General features: G+C 46.6%; 4 protein-coding genes across 4 annotated transcripts; 1 reads left to right on the top strand and 3 right to left on the bottom strand.

Annotated features, from left to right (window-relative positions):
* Nucleotides 1-2,178: 2,178 nt before the first annotated feature.
* Nucleotides 2,179-5,415, bottom strand: LOC133896592 (uncharacterized). The gene is made up of 4 exons (XM_062337191.1): nt 4,758-5,415; nt 3,512-3,795; nt 3,066-3,293; nt 2,179-2,965 (listed from the first exon to the last, which is right to left on the bottom strand). Exons 1-4 carry the CDS (start codon nt 5,206-5,208, stop codon nt 2,516-2,518), a joined length of 1,413 nt encoding a protein of 470 aa, XP_062193175.1. The 5' UTR covers nt 5,209-5,415; the 3' UTR covers nt 2,179-2,515.
* Nucleotides 5,416-9,477: 4,062 nt separating this feature from the next.
* LOC133897590 (uncharacterized) lies at nt 9,478-12,376 on the bottom strand. The gene is made up of 7 exons (XM_062338378.1): nt 11,967-12,376; nt 11,673-11,885; nt 11,440-11,592; nt 11,070-11,189; nt 10,902-10,988; nt 10,330-10,796; nt 9,478-9,719 (listed from the first exon to the last, which is right to left on the bottom strand). Exons 1-6 carry the CDS (start codon nt 12,315-12,317, stop codon nt 10,362-10,364), a joined length of 1,359 nt encoding a protein of 452 aa, XP_062194362.1. The 5' UTR covers nt 12,318-12,376; the 3' UTR covers nt 9,478-9,719; nt 10,330-10,361.
* Nucleotides 12,377-13,599: 1,223 nt separating this feature from the next.
* Nucleotides 13,600-14,335, top strand: LOC133897355 (glucosamine 6-phosphate N-acetyltransferase 1-like). Its single transcript, XM_062338065.1, has one exon. The coding sequence runs from the start codon at nt 13,647-13,649 to the stop codon at nt 14,127-14,129; it is 483 nt and encodes a 160-aa protein (XP_062194049.1). The 5' UTR covers nt 13,600-13,646; the 3' UTR covers nt 14,130-14,335.
* Nucleotides 14,336-20,240: 5,905 nt separating this feature from the next.
* Nucleotides 20,241-22,996, bottom strand: LOC133897452 (transcription factor bHLH130-like). The gene is made up of 5 exons (XM_062338185.1): nt 22,106-22,996; nt 21,494-21,963; nt 21,327-21,392; nt 21,148-21,216; nt 20,241-20,740 (listed from the first exon to the last, which is right to left on the bottom strand). Exons 1-5 carry the CDS (start codon nt 22,608-22,610, stop codon nt 20,672-20,674), a joined length of 1,179 nt encoding a protein of 392 aa, XP_062194169.1. The 5' UTR covers nt 22,611-22,996; the 3' UTR covers nt 20,241-20,671.
* Between the last annotated feature and the right edge of the window lie 751 nt (nt 22,997-23,747).

Here is a 23,747-nt window from a genome sequence, read left to right as displayed (position 1 = left end):
CCAGGGCTGTGCCTTTTATATCCCCACGGTTTGACTTGAGGCTGTGCCAGGCTCGTGACGTCTTGCAATCATCGGCAAGTAGAGCGGCGGTGAGATGGCGAAGTGGCGCCCACCTCATTTCACGTGGCATGGGTGCACTACGCCGTCCATGCATTCGCGCGAGCGCGAAAGTCGCACAACTGCAGGCGCATGGGCAGCGTGTTGTGAGGTAGAGAGAGAAGAGAGGGAGCGAGAGAATGGGGGATGTCGCAGTGATATTTCCCAGGGAGGGAAGGGGCGTCTGCTGTGGTGGCAAGGAGTGCAACGCAACGTCGCGTTAGAGAAGAGGGAGATGAAGGTGCGAGAGGGTGGCCACGGGATGAGCGACACGTGTACGACCGAGCTCACATGGGGGCATGTGTGGGTGGGCAGGCCAGCAAGCGGACGAGCAGGCCAGAGGGGCGCGCTTGCTAGGCTGAGCATGAGATGAGGAAGGGGGAAGGGAGTCGGGCTGGCTGGGCCATGCAGGAGAGAAGGAGAGGAGAAACCGACCCGAGAAGAGAAAAAAATTAGGTCTGGTGAAAAAGAGAAAAAGAAATGGAAAAATGTTTTTGGAATAAATTCAAATGAGAGATTTGAATTTAGATTTGACTTTGGATTATGATCAGTTCAATTTGAAATATTTGAATTATGATTTGGACTTGGATATTGATTTTTGAAAGAGGATTTGAATTCAATTTGATCTGAGCTGAATAGAAACTAAGAGTATATTCGAACTTTAGAGACATTCAAATTCTAATCTCCACACAAAGAACCATAAAATCAATAAACCAACTGTATATGCACTAATCCAATGCATGGATTATTTTGAAAATAATTCTAGTGCATTTCGGAGTACTTAGCGAATTTAATACATATGAATATATGCATACTGGTGTGTGTATACACACACACACACACATATTTCCTTGATTTTATTTGGTTTAATCAGTCACAAAAAATTAATTTGGTGTGAAATTTGTAACTAACTGATTTCTAAAACTCAGTATGTTACAGAAGGTAACCAAAATAATTAGAAGATAATGATAATACATTCATACAGATTATTTACAAATAACACACAAATTCAACATGACCAAAATAATTAGAAGATAATGATAATATATACATTCATACAAACACAAAAGCAGTTCACATGCATGCATAAGCTATATACAAACACAAAGTAGTTCACAAGTTAACATGCATGAATCCAAAGTAGTTCTCCGATTACACTAATTGAACAAAGGACTACCACCCTACCGCTTGGGCTTCTTCATCGCATTTGAGGACGATCCATGATCACCATACTTCCTATGTTTTAATTGTACCATTGCAAAAGAGCTATCTTTAATAAACACCTCATTGTTGTCTGGGTCTGGTTCCATTCTGACTATCTCATTTATCATATAGAGCCAAACAATATTATTGGTCCCAAAACGCTTGCCCTTGTTAAGTAGACGATGATGATTAAACCTAGTCTTGCAATTCACAAATATATCTCTATTTTCATGGACAATAATAGAGAAGTTTTCTTAAGGGATGAAAGATCGGAGAACATGATTCACTAGATAGTAACAATCAATAGTGGTGGCTCTCACAGCAGTGAAAAATAAATAGTGGTGGCCCTCACAGCAGTGAAAAAATAGATAGTAACAATCAATAGTGGTGGCCCTCACAGCAGTGAAAAATAAATACTCGACCTTCCCACGGATTATCAACTCAAGCATAGGAACAACACCATCCCCTAGGAGCCTAAGGTCAGTGAACAAACCCATAGCGGTGCGGGTGGCTCCTAGTCTTCCTCCTCGTATGTGGGGTCGACGGCGGTGCGGTCTCCTGGTCCTCCTCCTCCTCAGGGGCAAGGGCGGTGTCAGCTAGATCAAGCAAGTATATGTTCTTAGCAAGTAAATATAAGCTAGATTAAGCAAACTTTTGTTCTTAGCATGTAAATATAAGCTAGATCAAGCAAGTATATATCTATTCTTAGCATGTTTTGAGTATCATGATAGAGCAAGATCAAGCATAGGTGCATATGTTCTCAGCAGCAGTGAAAGATCAAATCAGCCTCTAGCAAGAAAAACAGTAGCAATTCATGTGTCATGACCATAAACAATTGAAACCACAACATTAAACTGTAGTAAAACTGGAGAGAATTGATGATCTTAATCATGGCTCTCATAATCATTATTCTAGTTGGCTCCAAGATCCGACGGGTCATGCTGCCTAGCTAGACAAATAGACTACTTCATTAACCGGGCAAAGGGCGCAATGCACAAGTTATAAAAGGTCCTCTATAAATACTGAATTGATCAATATATACTTTGCACAGTTGCATCACAACATAATGTTCATATGTTATGTAAGCATCTTCCCTGACTATGTCAGAAACCTACAAAGGTTCTGAACATTTCTAGGCAGGCATCTAAGAACTAGAGAAAATCAAAACATACATATGCACATTAGATTCCAGGATGACAAAACTGAAAACTAGATATCACACCCAGCTGCTCTCAAATGAGAGATCATCGAGCCGGAACGACAGATCCCCCACATGGTCCTCTTCAACGTCTACTCTAGGTTCAATGCTCTCCACAAGGTTTTGGTGTAGTTGAGGGGGCACTGAAGGCGGGGGCAGTGTCGGAGACCGGAATATCCTCTCTGCTGGACCGGTAGGCTTCTCCCAGGCAAGCAGATGTAGCTGGATGGGGCGCACTGCAAGGCGGTGCAAGGAGAGCTTTTGGCTGAGGGAGATGGTGTCGAAGCAACGGACCGTTCCTGAATTGGAGATCATCCAAGGGAGGACCTTCTCATTGGACACCCTTGAGATGACCAGCAACTTTGATGCATCTTTGGCCCTGTTGAATAGATCACGGAGCCCTGAACGCGTTGATGGTGCCTCGCTTTCCTTGTCGTCGTCGACCACCGAAGATACGAAGATGAAACCCTGAAAGAAAGAACTATGTCAGTAGGTTCCATGGATAGTTCTAACTGCTGGAGTAGTACAAAATTGTCGGCGTTGTGTACAGTAGCTAGTGAAAGAGGACCTCTTCAGTTCGGCTGATGGCAAAGCCAAGCCTCGTGTCACCTTCTTCAAGTGGGATCTCCAGCAGCAATTCTCCTGCTATGGAGCTGTACCAAAGCCGGGCAGCTTTGACCACACCAATGTCCACTCCATGGTAATCCTCAAAACCATACATCGTCGCATTAGTGATGTTCGACAAATCGGATAATGAACCTGAATTGACAGTAGCAGATGCTGTCTCTCCAGATATCTGCACACTTCAGAGTGTGACTGTGAAGACAAAATTTTGAGAAGAATCTTTCAAAAAAAAAAGAAATTCATAATGTGAGTAGGATTTGAACAAATTGACTGTCCATTTTCTAGGCTTGGGTATCTAAGTATAGTGAGTTGCAAACTAACTGAATGTTCATTTTAGTAATTGGCAACCTACACCGTGAAATGTCTGAATTAGAGAGCTTGTATCTGCACCTTGGTGAGAAGAGCTTCACTCTGCACATTCATGAAATCAACAGGGATGCCCGAGGCCCGCGAAGAGTAGAGCCATGCACAGGCACGCGCCAGGGTATCCTCAAAGGACTCGTAGCGACAAGCGTTGCAGTCCAGAGCCTTGGGAAGGATGAGCATCGAGAGGTAGCAGCAGGAGTTGGGCATGCGCAGCGTGTCGCGCATCTTCTTCTCCCATGGGTACGCGACGTACCCATCCTGGAGTTGTGCCTTGCTCAATGCTGATTCAACTCTTGTGCTCCTCGTGCCTTCATGCAGAGAGAGATGTCACGTAGTGTTTAGATAAGAAGTCCAGAGTTCATAAAAAACCTGATATAGTCATACAGTATGTTAAGTACATTCAGGAATTAAAGCATCATCGTCAGTGTTCAGAAGAAGCAGAGATAATGAACCCGTCAGAAATCACAAATTCTTCGATTGCAAGATGAACGGCTAGACATTGCAAGAAAACGCTATCAAGCATAAAAATTTATACAGATGCAGGTCATAAATTTTCAGACTTGAAACCAAATGAAAATGATGACAAGTTGGTGTGAAATATATTATATATCTGTTAGTCTAAAGTCTGAAAGCTCATGACTTTGATCTAGATGCACGTTTTCCAGACAAGTTTTCTTCCCAGTAGAAAAGAAAAGAAATTTCCAAACGAATCAAGAAGCAATAAATGATGACTATTTTTAACGACCTTTAGGTGAGGTCAATAGTCTAAGAAACTAAACAATGCCATATTCCCCAGTTTACTATTACTTTTATCCCTTTGCTACCTTCAATTTTTCGTTATGTAGCTGTCACTCTGATAATTAATAGCCATAAGCTCCTTAGTTCTTACAGTGAGATAAAAGAAATAGGGATATGGATATATCATAAGCATTTAGCAAGGAATTAGGCTTGTAACAATGCACTGAAAGATCAGCTTATCAGAATATTCTCAGTCTAATTTAAACCTCAGATTTGACAGGAAACTTGTCTTTTCACATTTTGTGTGAAACATACGTAGAGGCATGCATATTGAAAAATCCGCATCAACACCAAACATCCATAGCCAATGATTTAATCACATTGACGCATTAGTTGAAAAAATATCTTTTTCAGTCCTTGATTCTGCTTAAAGCGGCATTTTTTTGCTGAATTCAGTTGGAACGGCAAAGAAAAGCAGCAATGATGAACATGCAATTTTTCAGAGTGATGAAACAGAACAGGCAGCAGTTACCTTGCCAGACGAGGCACTCACTCTCGAGGCGGTCGACGAAGCCGAGCACGTAGTTGGGATCGTGCAGCGACCGCAGCAAGTACTGCTTCCTCCCGCTCCCACCGCCGCCCCCGCCGGTGCCGGCGTGGTGCGGCACGATGCAGGCCTGCAGCTCCCTGCCGCCCCGCACGCGCACCTCGACGGACGTATCCCCGCGCTTGAACGCCCTGTGCAGCGCCTTGTGCAGCCCGGCGCGCCCGCCCTTGAACGGCGCCTCGAGCTCTAGCGCGGCCACGCCGCCCCCGGCCCCGGAGCCGTGCCCCACGCGGACGGCCTCCACCACGTCCCCCTCCTGCACGACTCCCCCTCCGCCGCCCCACTCCTCCGCCTTGGAGCTCCCCGCCACGCACTCCAGCGCCACCACCTGCGCCTCCCCCCTCCTCCTCCTACTCCCGTCCTCCTGCTCCGCCATGGCTCCCAACGAGTTCCCTCCCTTCCCTGCCCAGGGTCACCTCGCGTGGGTTGCTTTATCTAGTGGGCGGCGGCAGTGAGGCGCGCGGGGATCTGCGGCTGGATTCCGCTCGTGACGGGGATCTCGGACGCGCCGTCCTGAATTTCTCTTCCTCGCTGCACGGAGCGGAAGGTTTTAAGAAGGGGCGGGCAAGTCGCCGTCGCGACGAGTGGCGCGAGCGCGCGGCGTCCATTGCCGGCTGCAGGGGTGGGGGCCCGCATGTCGGGGAGAAGAGGCTGCGACCTAAACGTGCATGGATTTATTTCGATCTGCGGGTCGCGGGTCCTTTTCAGGTCGGTCGTGCTCGTGCAAGGTCTGTTTTCTTATCCTTCTTCTTTTCTTTTCTTTTTTTGGATGGAGGCCTGTTTTTGCATGGACTGCTGCTGTTTATGCAAGCAAAAAAAAAAAAAAGCACGAGCATATTGGTCTTGAAATGAGGATCAACAAAAAAAAAAAATTGAAACTTTTCAAGAAAAACACTTGAAATGAGGATCTATTTAGACAAGGACATTGCATATTCTGTTCATAGTCTCACATGAATCTTGACAGTTTTCATGTCCTTTGGAAGGAGAATCAACAAAAAAAATCAAAACTTTTCAGCAAAAACAAGCAGCATATTGGTCTTAGAATAAGAATCTATTTAGCCTAGAGCTCGGACTTAGTTGTACCATTTCTGGACAGCCCATGACACGAGTTTTGGCATGACCTAAAGCACGGCACGGCCAGTGGCGGATCCAGAAATTGGAAGTTGGGTATTCCCAAGCAAAAAAATCATCCAATCCAAAATTACCAAAAGTTCATAGTAGCATAAATTAAAAATATAAGTTTTTCAAACTAAAGATGTTCCATACTTTCATGTAATAAAGGGAAATTGCAAAATAGTCACCACCAAGATTTTCTATGACAAGCTTAGTAGTTTCTTTGGCAGAACTATTGAATATTTGGCGGGATAGTTAGTTTACAGTTATTTGGAGCATTCTTCAAAACTAACTTGCTAACTTCTTCAAAATTTTCTACTAGCCAATGTAGTAATTAAAGGAAATTTCCTCTATTAAGTGAATTTTTACTTTTGTCATGTCCACGACAAGCCAAACCTTGACGCAAAAGAAACTCCAAGTATTTTAGTGAATAGGTCAAATGTGACATATATAGAACCTTCTCTTGTTTGATGGTGGAAGCAAAGTTCTCAACAATTATTGCTTTAGGTGTAAGGAAGGAATTATATTTCTCTTGAGCTACATTGTGATAACTAGTCATTTCACCATAATATTTTGCAACCCTCTTTCTCATGTACGAATTTCTAAATCCTCCTTTTACAAAAGCATCTCCACTAGAGCAATTAGTTTTATGCTTGAACAAATAGCAAACAAAACAGAATGTAGCATCTAGTTCCACACTATATTCAAGCCAACTAAAATCATCAAACCAAGTAGCAATGAAGCGTCGTGGTTTACCACTAATTTTCCATACATGAAAATCATGGCCTCAATGCAATATATCCCTTTATCACTGAGTTCTGTTCATTGACAACACAACCTTTGATGGGAATCCTCTTTCTGGGATCATGAGAAAGAAAGTCAAGATCATAAATAGCTTCATCACTTGATTCATACTCTAATTCATCACCATCTCTGATAAGGACAAAGGGGAAGGTTCTGAAGGATCTGTCACTTCTGTGCTTGCTATCTCAGGCTCATTACTAGCTATCTCTGGTTCGATTGGTTCAGGCACTTCTCTTGCTATCTCTGGATGAACGGAAGGGATACTTTGATCTAGAGCTTGACTCTCAATAGCAATCGACTGTTGCGTTGATGTGGAATCTACATTCCATGTCTTTACAGCTCTTTCCCACAAAGATTTCAAATCAATTGATTTCTTCTTCATTTTTCAATTCAAAGCTCTATTACGATCTACATGAAAATTAAAAACAAACGCACCTAAATAACAGTACTATTTGTGCAAGAAAATTAGGAATTGGGGATTCTCTCATTCTCAAATTCTCGCTTGCTATAGTGCTGCTCCTGGCTATTTTGCTAGAATGTTGGACCTAGGTGTTGGGCACGTCGCGCACTTGCGTTGGCTGGTGGAGCGCCTGCCGCCGCCGTTGCTCCTACACCCCTTGCTGACTGCCCGGCTGCAGGCCTCACTAACTGTCGCACTGGTCTGGTGTCGGTGTACCGCTCGCTGCCAGCGCCCCGTGCGGCCGTGTCTAGGGTTTGGGAGATTTGGCCATTTGGGGGAGATCAGAAACAAGAATACGAGAATGCAAGGTAGGCAGGCAGAGGCAGCGAGTGCCAAATTGGCCAATTGGGGACTTGGGTGGAGGAATGGGGACTAGGCCATCGACCTGCTGGTTGGTTTGCTGGGCAACAGGGTAGGTAGAGTTGTTGGGTATTTAGGCTAAGGACTCAAGAAACGAAGGATATGGCCCAACTAGAACTATACACATGTATATATCTACTGTATACTTAATTTTTTTGCCAAAAGAGTTGGATATTCTTAGGAATACCCAGCATCATATTGGATCCGTCAGTGGGCATGACATGAAATATTTTGGACTGGGCCGACACAACGCGAACACAAGGGTCGTGCCGTGCCTATGACCTTGGCACGGTGGGTGTGCCGACATGACACGATGACTTGGCCGTGCACGTGCCAACACGACACAAAAAGGCACGACACAATCCACATGACTATTTTTCTGTGCTTATCCTCTAATCTCTCTGATACAAAATGTGAGACACTAAGAGAGACGTGTGAGCATAAAAGATACAAGTGTGAGATGGTAAGAGATAATTATATAAATTGTCAGACGATACGAGCATGTGTGAGCATGAGAGATACAAGTGTGAGATGATTAGGGATAAATATGTAAGCATTGTCATGCGATATGGAGCACGGCCGTGCTTGGATCGACATGGCACGACGACAGCACGGCGTGCCGAGGGCCATACTTAGACCTTCCTAGAGTTGACTCATGCCGACACAGTACGACACGATGGACTGATCATGACTAGTGAGTATGAGATGACGTAGCACGAGGTATGACAGAGCCAGACCGTGCTGACACAGCATGACCCAAGTCCCAACACTAATTTAGATAAGGACATCACCTATGCTCGTTCAGAATCTCACATACACCTTGACAGTGCGTGCAAGATATTGACTATTGCCGCTATCTAAGGGTTAGAGGCTTCTTGTTGGAGTTGTTATAAGGTTTAGACTCTAGATTTGACGTTCTACTTCGCTTAGATCTGCGAAGAGAGGTAAAGAACGACGAAGGGTGCCTGAGCTGAAGAAGAGACCTGGTTGCATTGTCTTTATAATTTCTTTACTTCTTCAAGGCATCTATGTAATGAAGATGTATTTCTTTCAAACTTAATATAATTTCAGTCCTATTCGGAGGGGGAAAATGAGAATCTATTTGTACTTGTCGCGGCTGCAGCGTACTGTTTGAAACTTGAAATAGCTTGGCCGGCAGAGCGCTGGCTCGCGCAGGCCACTCTATGCTCTGTTTCTATCTTACGTTGATTGTTCGGATCCGTACAGGTGGGTTACGGATCCCATTTCTAGTTTCCAACGCCAGAGTTCTACAACGATCCGTACAAGCTACAACACGTCTTGAGCTTCTATGAAATGCTTAATTTTGAGCTCGAAATTCTGCGAGAAATGGGGGGAAAAATCCGCGTTCCGAAGCCAACCTTTGCTCCCAACTTCACCCAACTGTTCAGGACGACCTGAACATTGCCAAAATCCGGGCGAGGGCTACCTGAAGAGAGACGCTGAACTGCAGGTGGATGATAAGCGACTGAGGTCTGGGAAGAGCTGCACAGCCCGTATCCAAGGGGTCACGGTACCAAGCAGTGAAAATTTCTCCCTTGTATCTTGCATCCAAGGTGATCTGAAAATTTCTCCGTCACGATCAAACCGTAACTGCTTATGTGTATGTCCCTCTCCCAATGTATCAAGAAACATTATTTAGATACTTTGGTCCCACTGTGCCCGACTGGTTGGTATTTGTAAGATGTTGATCACCCTGCAGGGCGGCAGTTGAGAGGTAATTCCGGACGTATCTGATAGAAAATTGATTTTGCTATGGAAAATTTTCTGCCGAAACGAAAGCAGAGGGGCCATACTATAATAAGATCAGAAAATAAAACTATTCGCTATGTTAAACTATTTCCGGCGTATGAGCTCCAAGATTCCGCCAGATAAATTAATCCACTAATCGATAGATTCAAGAGAGGAGAGACGCTGACTGTTAAGATCCAAATGACATACTATACATCGGAGAAGATACCAATGATGAAGCTAAGTAGAACGAAATGGTCGACCTCATGACAGACATAACTAAAGTATGTAACTAGCACAGCTTGCATCAATTTTGTTTTACCAGAAAGAGACAGGAAGCATCATTTGGATGGTTCATCTATCAATATGGGCATAAGCCACCAGCTTCGTCGTTTCCAGCTCTGAAATGGCATGAGAATAGATTGGTCATTATTGAAAGCCACTTTTTCAAAGCAAAAGGAGGAGCTGCTCTGTTACAGCAAGGGGGGAATGAAGCTTCTGATTGTTACTACAATTAAAGAAACGCTTTGCTATCATATTGGTATCAACTAGCGAATATTTCTTAAACGAAATATGCTAGATCCCTAATAACTGGCCAAACAAGAAAAGTACATGCACGGTTTCTGTTTCTCTAGATGTGTCATCCTAGATGTCTTTGGGATGCATTGAATGGATTGTTGGGGGGGGGGGGGGGGGGGTCAGCGAACAAACAAATATTTACAATATATCAGGAAATATAATCTTGGCACATAGTTGACTCTTATTTCAGGATTTCCTAAAAATGGAATCTCAGTATACTATATTTTTTATCTTGCTCTTTTTTAAATAAAGAAATTTCTGTTGATCATGACAATTGACAGACTCTAGCAGCAGCAATGCCAATGGTGATGGAAAGCAAGCAGCAGAAAACCATCAAACAGATGGAGGTGTTAATGCAACAAAGATCAACTGAAGCAAATAGACAGATTTGCTAGTTCAGGATCAGCAGGAAAATTTAATAATGCAGTGTACCTATCAGGAAATAACTTCTTGCTGGCTAAACTCTACACCCATCTCCTTGTAGCTTTAATCCTTGAGTCTTGCTGAGGTTGCCGTCTAATCCTTTTAAAATCTCCATTAGAGGATGTATGATGCTTCTGTCTACCAACTGAATTTGTTTCAACTTTCGGATTTATACGGATCTCTTTTAATGGGCTAGTTGAGCGCAGCTTGCAAGCTGATAAATTTTTTGATGGAAGAGATGTTTTTGTTACAGATACTCTACAACTTCCTTCGGATTCACAATCGCCTGGAGTGCCAACAACAAGAAGATGTTCATCAAGGTAATCTCTTGGTGCAACTGGAGACTCAGAATCTGATGATGATGAGCTAGTGCTGCTCATATCGTACAGAACATTGTTTGACATCACCAGCAGATCAGTGGAGATTTGACTTAAATTGACAGAAGATGCTCTTTTAGCCCTTGATAATTCAACAACCTATAATTACCAAAGACAAAAGAACATGACAAGTTAGCACTTCACCTGAACACAAATGATCAACAGATTACAATGTATGTACAAGGACTTGGAAGAACTTCTTACCATCTGCTTCAGAGCTGCCATGTCTTTCTTCAATTTAGAGATCACCATGTTTTTCCTTTTAAGAATTTCTTGCAACTCTGCAATTCTCTACATGCAAACGGGAAACAAAAAACTGACTAAGAATAAGTTACTTGCAATGTTGGCACCAATCGTAGAGACATTATATACCTTGGCATCAGCAGTACTAGATGCATGTGCAGCTGCAGCCAGTTCCTTTATGGCAGCATCCTTCTCTTCACATTCCTTCTGAAGATTATATAATTGTTGATCTGCTGCCAGGGAACTTAGCTGGATACAATTTGCCCCAATGTCACCACTCAACACAGTTAAATGGGAGAAAAAAGAGTTTTTAAACTTTGATCATAGTACTCCTGGTGACTTAGGGAGCTCAGAACAAATGTTGATCAAGAGTACATATACCATGGTCATAATCAGGTGTATATGAATAGCAAAAATGGTGCCTTGAAATGACATTACACAGAAACAAGATGCATCCACCACAGAAAAGTGTAGGCCTGTAGCCAGTAGGCTTATTTACCTGATTGTCCCCATATATCTGGTTATCCACTGACGATACAACACTCCAACAAAATTCTGAGAGGTCTGACATCCGGCGCTCTTCGTGTTCCACGAGACATACAGTAGACCTATCAACTACATCACTCCTAGCATCATCCGTTCCAGAGAGATCCTGCACGATTGCCCACCGTAAGAAAATGGAAGCAAGGAAAACATACCTCATGGCACATACTCTCTGTAAACAGGTTATACCTTTGCCTTCTGATGAGTCTCAGCAGCCTCCGGCTTCACGCGCAAACAGCATCTAGATCCCTCTTCATCTCCTATCTTCTTGCTGCCTGCAACCTCATTCCTTTCCCTTTCGGTGGAAATGTAACTATCGCACTTGACGTACTGCTGTTGCAGGGAGTTCATCTCGTCGAACAGATCATCCAGCTTCTGCTGCATGCTTTGCAACACCTCATCCTGCATACCCAAAACATTATTCGCGGAGTGGTCACCAAATATCTAACCAACACACAATCGATGAGATCAATGGAGGCAAACCCTAAGGTGAATCGATCGCTGGAGCTGCTCGATGCGGCGGGCGGCGTTGGAGCGGGAGGATGCCGCGGCGACGGTGGCGACGAGGAGCACGCGGTGGAGCGGGCTGAAGAGCTCCCACGCCACCGCCTCATCCGGAGGGAGGCTCGGCGCGGCCGCGGCCGCGGAGGACGCCTCCTCGGCGCCGACGAGGCGGCCCTGGAGGGAGACCCACGCGTGCCGCCGCGGGGCCGCCGGCTCGCGGAAGCGGCTCGCGAGGGCGCAGCGACGGCGTGAGTAGGGCGAGGGCGAGGAGACGGACACGCGGGAGGGCGGGGGGTCAGGGGGAGGGGTCGCCTCACCGGCGGCGACCATGGCGACGAGCCGACGAGAGCGGAGAGGGTTTGGAATTTGGAATTGGGGATTTTTGTGCGTTTGGGCGGGGGTTTTCAATTTTCCTTTATTTTAGGCGTTCAAAAAGATATTTTTTTATGTTTTCATCCGAAACTGTATCCGGCCCACTTAAAAATTGTATCCGTTTGGCCCAACTAAAAATGGATCGCAATTATTCTTCACGATCGGATCGGCCAACGTCGTAATTGGATCGGTACTATTAATCGCGGTCTGCCGGCCCACCTTGTAAATGAATCACGATAAATAATTATGATATGTTGGATCGCTATTATTAATCCATGGAGTCCCTTGTTAAGAACTGCACGTCTTCTAATGATTAGACTGTATAAAACGAAATATATGTCTCAAACGATTAAGAATAGCGGTCGTTAGTGGGGTTAAGATTAGGGTTGATTTGAAGGTAAGGTTCTTTCATCGTCGAGCTTTCAAGAATTTTTGGAGAAGGAGATTGGTGCGGTGGAGAGGCTGCCCGGTGGAGAAGGTGGGTGTGAGGTAAAGTGGTGGGGCGTCGTTAACCACTAGCGATAGAGGAACGTTAGATAGGTCCGTGCTGAGGCGAGGAGCTCCAAAACGAAAAGGTTAATGTGACGACGAGGTATAGTCATGAATCTAGCAGCAGGGCGTCGTGGGATACAACAGGAGGAGAGATACGGTGGGAGAGCACGAGGTCCACTTTACTAGGTCTAAAGGTGGTTAAGTGGGTCGAGTCAAATGAGCTGGCACGAAGCACGGCCATTTCGGTCTGACCTAGGCACAACATGACATGGTGGCTGACGGGCTAGGCCGGTACGGTACGACAGCATGGGCCGTACCTGGGTCGAAGCCGCGGCACGACGGGTCAGCATGATACAACCCGTTTAACTGTTTCTATTTTTTAATATCTTATATAATTTGTTTAGATCTAATACTATATAGAATATGTGGTGTAATGGTAGTGTATTTGACTTCCAAGCAAAAAGTTATGTGTTTGATTCCGTGTCTAAGCTGAAATCGTGACACGTGAGTCGGCACGACCGGTCTTAAGTGAGTCATAACTGAATTGGAATCGTGACACGTAGATTGATATGATATGATCTATTTAACTAATATGTCTAAATAGATCGTATGTAGATTGTATCTCAATGGCCCTAACCTACCGGATCGGACCGTCCACTCATTTGTCCGTCCAGAGGGTGAAAAAACAGCCCCAACGTTGAGATCTCCATACGTCCCCTGAAGGTAATTAATAAAAAGGCGCGTGTAAAATAGCAACACCTAAGAACTGCCGTCGCACGCGTACACGATTCACGCATGGAACACTCGCACACCCCCGCCGCGGCGGAGGCTGACGGCGACGCCTATCGCATCCGGCCGCTCCAGCTCGCGGACCTCTCCAAGGGCTTCTGCGACCTCCTCGCGCAGCTCTCCCCCTCCCCACCCCTCACCGAGGACGCCTTCCGCGCGCGCTTCGCGGAGCTCGCGGCGCTGGGGGCCGACCACCTCGTCCTCGTCGCGGAGGACGCCGCCACGGGCCAACTCGCCGCCGCGGGGGCGGTCCTGGTGGAGCGCAAGTTCATCCGGCGCTGCGGCCTCGTGGGCCACGTGGAGGACGTGGTGGTGGGCGCCGCCACGAGGGGCCGCGGGCTCGGGGAGCGACTCGTCCGCCGCCTCGTGGAGCACGCGAAGGGGAGGGGTTGCTACAAGGTCATACTTAACTGCACGCCGGAGCTGAGGGGGTTCTACGCGAAGTGCGGATTCGTGGAGAAGAACGTCCAAATGGGGCTCTACTTCTGATCTAGGTTCCACCTTCTCGGATCACACTCCCTGTTTATGTTGTCTTCAATAAATTCCTGGATTGATGTAGTGCGATGGGGAAGATCTGTAGGTTCAACGCATTTCTTCGAATAACTGTTGTAATTGCCTGTGTGAGCTAGTGATCAATGTGGTTTGTAATGCATTGCCTCAACATAATTATGTTAATGTGTGACACGTTTATTCAATTGTAATGGAATGTTATCCGAAGTTATGGTAGATCCCTTACCAGGCTTGCAAAATGTTTGCCATGAGTAGAAGTAATCTCGAATAATATTTCAATTTCATATAGGAGGAAGAACCTGGAAAAAAAAAAGAGAAAGATATTTCTTTTTTGTGAGTTTGGACCTTGGAGCTGCCAAAGCGAGGGAGAAGCTAAATATTTAGCTTTTTTTTTGTGATTATGTGCCAAACGGGGCTCTACTTCTGATATAGGTTTCTTGGATCACACTCCCTGTTTATGTTGTCTTCAATAGATTCCTGGATTGATGTAGTGCGATGGGGAAGAACTGTAGGTTCAACACATTTCTTCGAATAACTGCTATGCAAGGTTCGAGCGTGATGGAACTCTCGTGGAAGCCAAGTAGTGTTTATTGGATAAGATCGGTGACAATAGTTGCAACAATTCATGGGTTGAGTGAGCAGGGTCACACAAATAGGGAGAATAACTAATTGTTTAGTGACACGCATTGGTTTGTGTGTACTTCTCAGATAAAGTGGCCGGTATGTCGTTCAAGATATTTGCATTCTGCACGATTGGAAAATGAAGACTGCTCTAGACAATACAGAATCAACATTGATCAGAAGACAATAATTAACGATGTGTGAACTGATCTTCGAGCTGTGCTATAAAAGATTTTATGTATTTGTTACTGCTGATGGTATGTTAGACAGACTTAACCAGCTAATGTTCTTCCATTGCTAAAACGAATAATGCATGTTAACCAGTTAATGTTCCTTTTAGGATTGCCTTTTGCAATTCTTTGAGACAACTGTGCTTGTCCAACTTTTTTGTGGTCAAACTTTTGGTGATAAGTGGTATGTTTAGATTAGTGGTATGATTTGAGTTTAAAAGATCAGGGCTAGAGTGGTTTGTGCAGGAAAAATCAGCTGTTATGAAACGAGCACTCCTTACTCTTATATATTATCATGCCTTATTCTATTTTCGTGGCTAGTATTTCTGTTCCAACTATTAATTGAAGCAGAATATCTGACGTGATCAAGGGGAATACGAGCTTACCCTTGCTTCGATTTAGTATTTTTCTTAATCTAGGTAACTGGACCTGCAACTTGGAAAAATTTGAATCTTAAGCTCTGTGTAGCAAGATTCAATCATTCAAGTAGGATATTTCACAATGAATAGTAACCTTTACTTTAATGATGTCTCTTTTGTCTATGAGCAGTTGAGCATGGTTTTGAATATTGTGCATTTTTTAGATCATTGCTCCCAGTTTATTTTAAAGGAAGCTATTTCATCACAACAAATGAACTATACCTCCTAAAAAATCATCTGGTTGAGCTCATCTCACTAACTTCTTGACATTCGCCACCTATGAAATAGTTCATCCATCCACACACAGAAAGACACCTCCACTAGGATCAGTAATCAATTTCAATGGAAGCAAGTCATATCCCGAGTTCTCCAAATGCAGATTAATACTGCAAAGGCAAGCGACATCAACTTAGGCTTGAAGTTGTTTGCAGGAAATTGGACTGCTTATTCCTGCAATGCTTAGGTCCAACCGGAGCCCAAAAGATAGCAAGCCAGAAGGCATAAAAAGAAAAAGAAAAATCTAATTTTTCAGCCCCAGTGCAAATGAAGACATCTCATTGTCAGGCCAGTTTGACAGCTCCCTATCTTGATATAAGGTTTTCTATGGAAGTCGTTAAACAGATTTTGAGAATGATCTAAATTTGTAAAAGTCAGCACTCCGCACTGCACAGTAGTCCATCCATCCACACGCAGAAAAAGGCAATATATGGATTAATCATAAGAGCATCTCAAACCTCTGTAACCTTTATGGATGCTTGTATAGGAAGATTCAGAGACTTCGTTTCATCTGATTCCCCAAAGTATAGCCCTTTTTTACTTTATTTCCTTCGAGGCGCACTTTGATATCTCTTTTTCTCCCGCTTTTGGTCTATGAATGTGATTCATGTGGCTCATGATCGGAACTGCAGTATTGAGTAGTAACTTATTATTTGATTTTTGTGCTCAGTTATGTCAATTATCCTTCTAAGTCAGGTAGCTGCATATTGTCAGATCAGGACAAAGATGGCCATTTTCTGATTGTCAGCAGGCAATTTTAAAGAAGTCCTCATGATGGATGAATATTCCGTGATTGTACTCCACCAGTGAGTAGGGGGCTGTGGGAAGAACAAGTAGAGAGATTTTCCACAAAAGGGTAAGGTGAAATGATGCCTGAACAGTGTGAAGGTCATATAGCTCAAATGGTGGATGGTAGTGGATCCCTGAATCAGCTTGTGCTGGACTGCATCTTTTGCCTTCTTTTACCCTTACCTAGTTCTCTACCAGGTTTCCAAAATCCAGTTGATCAGATTTTTTTGTCACAATACTACCAACTGATAGCCTTATCTCTGAATAAGCTATAATGCTTTCTGAAACCTAGACTTCAGAGAGCCTAGTGGACAGGAAGAACTCTATTGTTTAAAGTTCAGGCTTTCAAAATCTTCTATAGACATCTTTGATTGCTTCTTGTTTCTGTCACAGTTGAGTATCAGTATAGTACCCTCTCTTTCATGTTTTACTTACAAAGGTCGTTCTTTTCTGTTCATGCCATTCTGAAAGATGACCTCTTTGGCTCTATCATGATGCAGGTGCAAGTGCGGCTGGCGTGACGCGGCATCAAAGTAGAAGTTTTCTCCATACGTGGCCTGAAGCCTCGACCTTTTCACATGCAGAATCCCCATGGTAGTGGAGGCATTATTGGCGATTTTGCAGGCGCAGCATCACCTGCGCCTGGCTGAACCGCCATGATCCGTTGCGCTCGGGTGCTTCACTGGACGAGCTGTTCCATCCCAGATCTGTGCCGCAGTTTCCTTTTTCCCCAATCAAACCCGGCAGGCCCGAGGTATCTTCATGTGGCCAGCTCTTGTGCTGCTGCTGTTTAAGCTGTCACGACTGGCGCAGCGCATTGCATCTTGGAATGTTGGTGGTGCGGTGGTGGCCGTGGCAACTTTGCTGCCGGAATGCAGTGGGGATGAGCCAACTTTTAACTGGCCTCCACTGTTGCTGTTGCAGTGGTTTTCTCAGTCATCCTGCCCACCTGTTGTGGCACGCTCATGATTTCCTATCTCTTTGTGCGTTTCAACTCCTCCGACTCGGACCGAACGTATTTCAACTCCTCATGATTTCGTACGACTGGTAGGCAATGTGAGATTCTTGTACCAGAGCCAGTTCACGACAAAAAGAGTACCGAAACCGTTTCCGTACAACCTTTATGCTTCAGTGGATCTGGTTCGTCTCAAGCAGTCTGAAAGGCCGTTCGATGATAAATCATCTGTTCGCAGTTCATCCATGAGACAAGACATCAGGTGATGCTTGAGAACTCTCAATGTGTGAATCATCTCCCTGCATTAGCAAAGATGGTCTGCAACTGAAGCTTCCAAGCATCAACTAAAGCCGTGGAGAGAGGCGAGCGAGGTCGTGCCGCTCGATCCCCTGCACGGCTGCATCGCGCGCGCGCGGCCGTGCGTGGTCCGGGAAGCCCACGCTCTCGATCGGCGCTAAGCCTAAACGGCAAATGATTTGGAGCACGCCGCGGCCGTGCGGTGCGGTCGGCGGGCTCCTCCGCGGTGGCTCGCTTCCGCCCACCGCATCGGCGGGCACGAGGGGAGGCGAGCTCGGCGCGTGGCAGCTTTTCGCAGAGGCCACCGTGATCGCCCGTGTGGATGGCGGGTGCACGCCACGCGAGGAAGATCTGGTTGTTGCGACTCGTCCAGATGTTCCAGCCGATCGAGGAGGATTATGATCTCCCGCGATCGCACCCGGGCTACAACATCTCATGAGTTGGTGCTGGCCAAGCCACGATAATTGCAGCACCCGGGCCGTGTGGCTGACGGCGTGCTATGCCGGCCGGTGACGACGGTGTAACAAAGCTGGGGAAATGCAACTTTCGTATGAGAGGGTGAACCCACATGCTCTCTCATATTTTATGATTTTTTATTTATTATTTTGATATAAATTTCAACGCTAGGATAACCCATACATCCACAAGCAAAAGCCTTGCCCGACGTTTGGCCTAGGTTAACAATAGCGACGCTCTCGGGGCTGATTCCTCCTTGGAGGGGTTTGTCGAAGGTGACCCTCCTTCCTCGTTGTGAGATCTCTCGGGTGAAAACCATGTTTGTGTTTGGACGGGGCGATGGCGACGCTTGAGGTGTCGTTTTCCTCCCTTGAGGCGTCACTTTGGAGGATCCCACGTTATATTTCTGGTGGCCGATGTCTTAGTCATGATGAGTGCTTACTTTGATGACGATTATGACGATTGTGACCGCTCCGGGCCTCGAAAGGGACAAGTTGTCGGCAAGACCTCTGCTCTTTGGCAGAGGTCAAAGTTGCTGCGTCAGGGCATCCGACGAGCTTGGCAACAATGACAGTCGTGGTTGTGGATAGGGGCGCGAGGACATCTAGTCGGAGGCTGAGGTCCGTTTTGAGAAGTCGATGCTGCTTCGTTGTAGCGTGCGACAAGCTTAGTAACGATGATCCGTTGGTGGACTCCGCGTGTGTTGTTTTCGAGTGTTGTGCACTTTGCCTGTTGCGTATCGGTGGTTCTGAATCAATCAATCATTTGTAAAGATTTCTGAGGTCAATTTTCTTTATAAATAAAATCAACTCTCTTCTTTTATATTAACATCGATATTATTGATATCATACTATTTTTTCTTCCCAATCCACGGAACACAACGGAAGTTTGTTGATACTGCTGGTGCCATTTGGATCCGTGTTTGGATGTTTGTGACGTGCGTGATATCACCTCTGACCTCTGTCTCGCCGTACTACCTCCAATATCCTGGTGTGTACATATCATGTTGTCTTTTGGTGTCCACGATCCATCAGCTTTTATTTCCATTTTCTTTCTCACAGTACTCCCTCCAATATCATATACCCTCTCCAAAAGTAACCAGCAGCAATTCAGCACTCTGAGACCGTACTTCACTTTGCACGATGACTACCAAAGAAAGCAAAGAAGCTCCGCGCCCAGATCCACGCCGAGTCTCCGGCTCCGCTCCGCTGGAAGAAGAAACAAAAGCGCCCGTGGCTTTTGAGATTCGGATGGGCGTGTTTGCTGCGGCGGCAGAAGAGGAGACGACAACACAGTCAGAACGATTTGTACTGGTCCTCTGTTGTTCACGGAACCTGTCTGCCAGGTCCGCTCTCAACTCAGAAATCTCAAACTAATCCCTGCGTGCTAAAAGCCCAAACAGATACTGTAAGTATTGGTTGTGTAAAATACTTGAAAATGTACGTCGCGAAACCTAGGCCCCATAACAGCTGCAGCAATACTACCTGGGCAGGGGTGGAGGGAGGGGGGGGGGCGCTCCAGCCCCAGTGGCAGAGGCAGAGGCACCAATATGAGCTATGGCCCTCTCCATGGCCCGATTTTGCTGACCCATGTGGCGTAGACTCTTGAGGCATTATTATTGTCGTGTAATATGGAGTATTTGTGTAGTGAGATATTTATCAGCTCCCTAATATCATTTTATCATATTTGTATGTGGATTGTGCCGGATGATTATATTTAGTGTCATATAATTTTATTATTATGTGAATTATTTTGATTCTATATCATATATTATTGTTTATGATACCGACTCTATCATACTTTAAATTTAATCATGCCTCCGTCACTGCTAACCCTTATTTGTTAGAACTCCATTGAAAATTGAAAGCGGAGAGAGTAAGAGGAATGAGAAGAAAAAGAGAATGAGGAGGTGAAGGTGAAGATGAAGATGAGTAACCTGTGAGTAAAGGAAATGAAAAGAAGATGATTATTCTGGGAGAAATTCTTTTTTGGACGCGGGCGAGACAGAGGACGATGATGCCGGTGCAAGATGACGACGAACAGGATAGTGTTAAATAACGCTGCAGCCTTTTTCTTACCATAGAGGGAAATGCAAATATGCAATGCAGATTGCAGACAGACAGACAGTTGCATCCTGCTGCATGCATGCACGCACGTGTAACGGAGACAAGACAAGGCCTGTACATTTCTGATTTTCACCTCCGATGCTTTGTAAGAACCAACTGATCAACCTCGCAACTATCACTGACATGTAGGGCCTACGTATTAGGCGGGGGCCTTCTCGTCAGTGGCCTGCATGTACAAACCAGATCTCATCTCCATCACTCTGCCTCCTCAAATCATGCTGGCTGGTAAGTACACAGGCACTTCAGCTGCTTACAAGGACCAAAAGAAAAAAAAGAAGAGGTGCCGGTGCAGATGCTTCTCCGGGCCTTGCGGGCATGGTGCACTGGTGCACTGCACCGTGACGCCGGCGACTTAACTGGTGAACTGGTTCTGCAGCTTGCCGGCGGAGCAGGTGCAAGTAGCGCGGCTGTCGTTAAACACCTGGAATGAACAAGAAGAAAATCGGTGATTTTGAAGTTCCAGACTACTACTTGTCAATACCCAGAGAATCGGATTTAGGTGTCCGATTCGTTAAAGAAAACTTGAACATAAAAAATACAACTTAAAATCTAACGGTTTGACAATTTTTTTTTTATATGACTGCCGGTGAACACCAATAATCTGCATGCACCTGCTTAGTTAATTCTTAATTCATTAATTACAAGGTGTAGTTTGGATAGGCCTAATCAAAGTTACCCCTGCCCTCAACCATAGGGCAAATCTTACATTATCGAAGCATTTCTGATTGCTCAGGACGACCCCGTAATCAATCGTGTGCATTCAAGTGACTATCAAAAATCTTTGTTGAAAAGAACGGTTTGGAATTGGATGTGACGATGTGTGCATACCTTGACCTGCTTCTGAAGATCCTTGATGTAGTCGACGGCCAGGTCCAACATGTCAGCCGTGTTGGTTTGCTGCAGCGAGGAAGAAAACCAAACGTAACAGGTCAGGTCGATTAGCTAAGCCGGCACAGGCGTCGCCGGCCGTGTATCGGGCTATCGATCTTGGGGTTTTCTTCGGTTACCTTTTCCATGTTGGGCACGAGCTCCTGCAGCTTCCGTATCCGCTCGCTGATGCGCGTCCTCCTCATCTGCGCGGGCGCGCCGTCAGATTTCAGACAATGATGACGACATGGATGTCTTGATCGAGCTCAAAGAGATGGAGGGCGGGGTGTTGGGCTGTGCGACGTACCCGCTCGGCGATGCTGCGGGGGTGGGTGGCGCAGCCGCGCTTGGCGCGGATCTTGCAGGGGACGGCGTCCTGGAACTGCAGGAACTTCTCGATCGCCACCATCTCCGCCGAGGGGTTGCCGTTGCCGCTGGGCAGGCTGAGCTGAGGCGCCAGCTGCTGCCCGTTCTGGGGTGCGTGGGCGGTGCGGTCGGAGCCGGCCGGGTGGCGGGGGCGCTTCACGCCGGACGTCGGCGACGGCTCGTCCCAGCCGGACGAGCCGCCCATCGGGTACCTGGGGACGCCGCTGTAGCCGCGCGCACCGTTGCTGCCGGCCTCGGGGCTGCTGCCGCCGTCGAGCTCCTCGCTGCCCATCTCCGAGATCTGCGACATCACCGAGCCCTGCCGGGACGAGAAGCTTAGCTGCCCCTTGAGCCGCGCGTCGCCGTTCCTGAATCCGTCGCCCATGCCTGCCCGGAGCATATTCCCGTATCCTGCAAGCGGCGGCGCATTAATTGCGCGCGCCTCGATCACTTCCGGAAATGGAAAGCTAGCTGGCTAGCTAGCTAGCTCATGATTGGTTTGATATACTACTTCGGGAGAACCAAGAATGGTACAGGAGGAAGCACCAATTACCGCTGTCCATGTTCAAATGGTTGAGGAAGCCGGCGGGGGAGCTGCTCTGACGGAGGAGGCTGTTGCCGGCGGCAACGGCGGGCTCCATGCCGCCGGAGCTGACGGTGTGGTAGAGCCCCTCCATGGCGGCCATATGCTGCTGCTGCTGCTGCGACTGGTACACGAGCTGCTGCTGTGAGGCCATGGACGCGGCGTCCTCGAGGAAGTGAGCTGCCGCGGCGGGGCGGGGAGGCTTGCAATCCCGGATCTCGGAGTGGTGGCTAGCCAGGAAGCGGGCGAGGGCCGCGTCCGCGGCCGTGTCCGGGCGGTGCCCCGCGGCGACGGCTTCCGCCGAAGGGAAGTCCTGATCCCCACACATCACCTCGCCGAGCAGCGTGCTCGGCGCCGACCTGTACCGCAGCAGGCCCGGGGTGCTCATCTGCGGCGCCGGCGTCCGCACGCCGGAGGCTGGCTGCGGCTGGACGGCTGGCAGGTTGAGGTCCTTGGGCACCGTCGCGCCGTACATCACCCACCTCACCTCCCCAGTTAATTCCACCTCTCTCCCCAGTTAATTCCACCTCTCTCTCTCTCTCTCTCTCTCTCTCTCTCTCTCTCTCTCTCTCTCTCTCTCTCTACGCAAAAAATCCAAGCAAGTAGTGGAGTACAACTCCCGTAGCACGGAGGAGCAGAACGGAATCGGATTGGCCGCGGTGGAATGTGAAACTGATCGAGCGGGAGGATGAAGAAGGGGGGGGGGGGAGTCAGGGACCGGGATCAGCCAGTGGTGTGTCGGGGACTGTACAGATAAGGGAAGCGAGGGAGGCAAGGTGTTGACTGGGGAGGCGTGTGGGTGTAGCAAGTTTAGCATGCGGGAGTGAGAGCTCGGAACTATTTATAACGGCGGAAGCCACTGGAAGCAAGGAAGACAAGTGCCCTCGTGGCTGGGGCACGCTCTTCCGATTTCTCTTTCATTGCTATTTTCTTGCTCCCTCCGGTTATCGTTTTGACAGCAACACAGTCAAAGACGTGCTATATTGAGCAAACATTATTAGTATAAAGATACGTGTAAAATATAGCAAGGTTGTTGTATTATTAAACTATTTTTTAAAATAAATCTAGTTGTGCAATTTTCAAAGTCCAATCAAAATACTCGAAAAAATATCTATGTCAATCCAAAACAATTATCTTACTGTAAACCTAGATCTATAAATTGACATCTACGAGTACGCGAGGGAGTCTCTAAGGGCCTATTTGGTTGGCGTTCACAATTTGACACATCACAAGTTAGGTGTGTCATATCGAGTTAGACATATGCTTGCTTCGTTGTCGCACTGTTGCGTGCCAAACAATGTTAGACGTGTTTAGAGAGGTTCGCCACAGTGTTTCCCACCGAATGTTTGGCGAACAAATCGTTCGCCACTGGTTCGGCACCACGCCGAAGTTCGCGCTACGATTACCGCTTAGGAAAAAAATGGTGTGCACTCTTGACGCGAGTACCTCTCGGTGGTGCGAACGGACGTCTGGATATTTCTCCACCGCTCTTGGACAACTCCTGATCTTATCCTTTCTTCACCGTTGGGGTGCCCCATTCGCCACCTCACCCGGTGTGCTCCTCACCCGCCTGGTGCATAGGCGCACCTCACTCTACGATAGTAGAGAAGCC

This window comes from Phragmites australis, chromosome 17, assembly GCF_958298935.1.
Source record: "Phragmites australis chromosome 17, lpPhrAust1.1, whole genome shotgun sequence".
Lineage (NCBI taxonomy): Eukaryota > Viridiplantae > Streptophyta > Magnoliopsida > Poales > Poaceae > Phragmites > Phragmites australis.
This window is presented reverse-complemented; position numbering and strand designations above follow the sequence as displayed.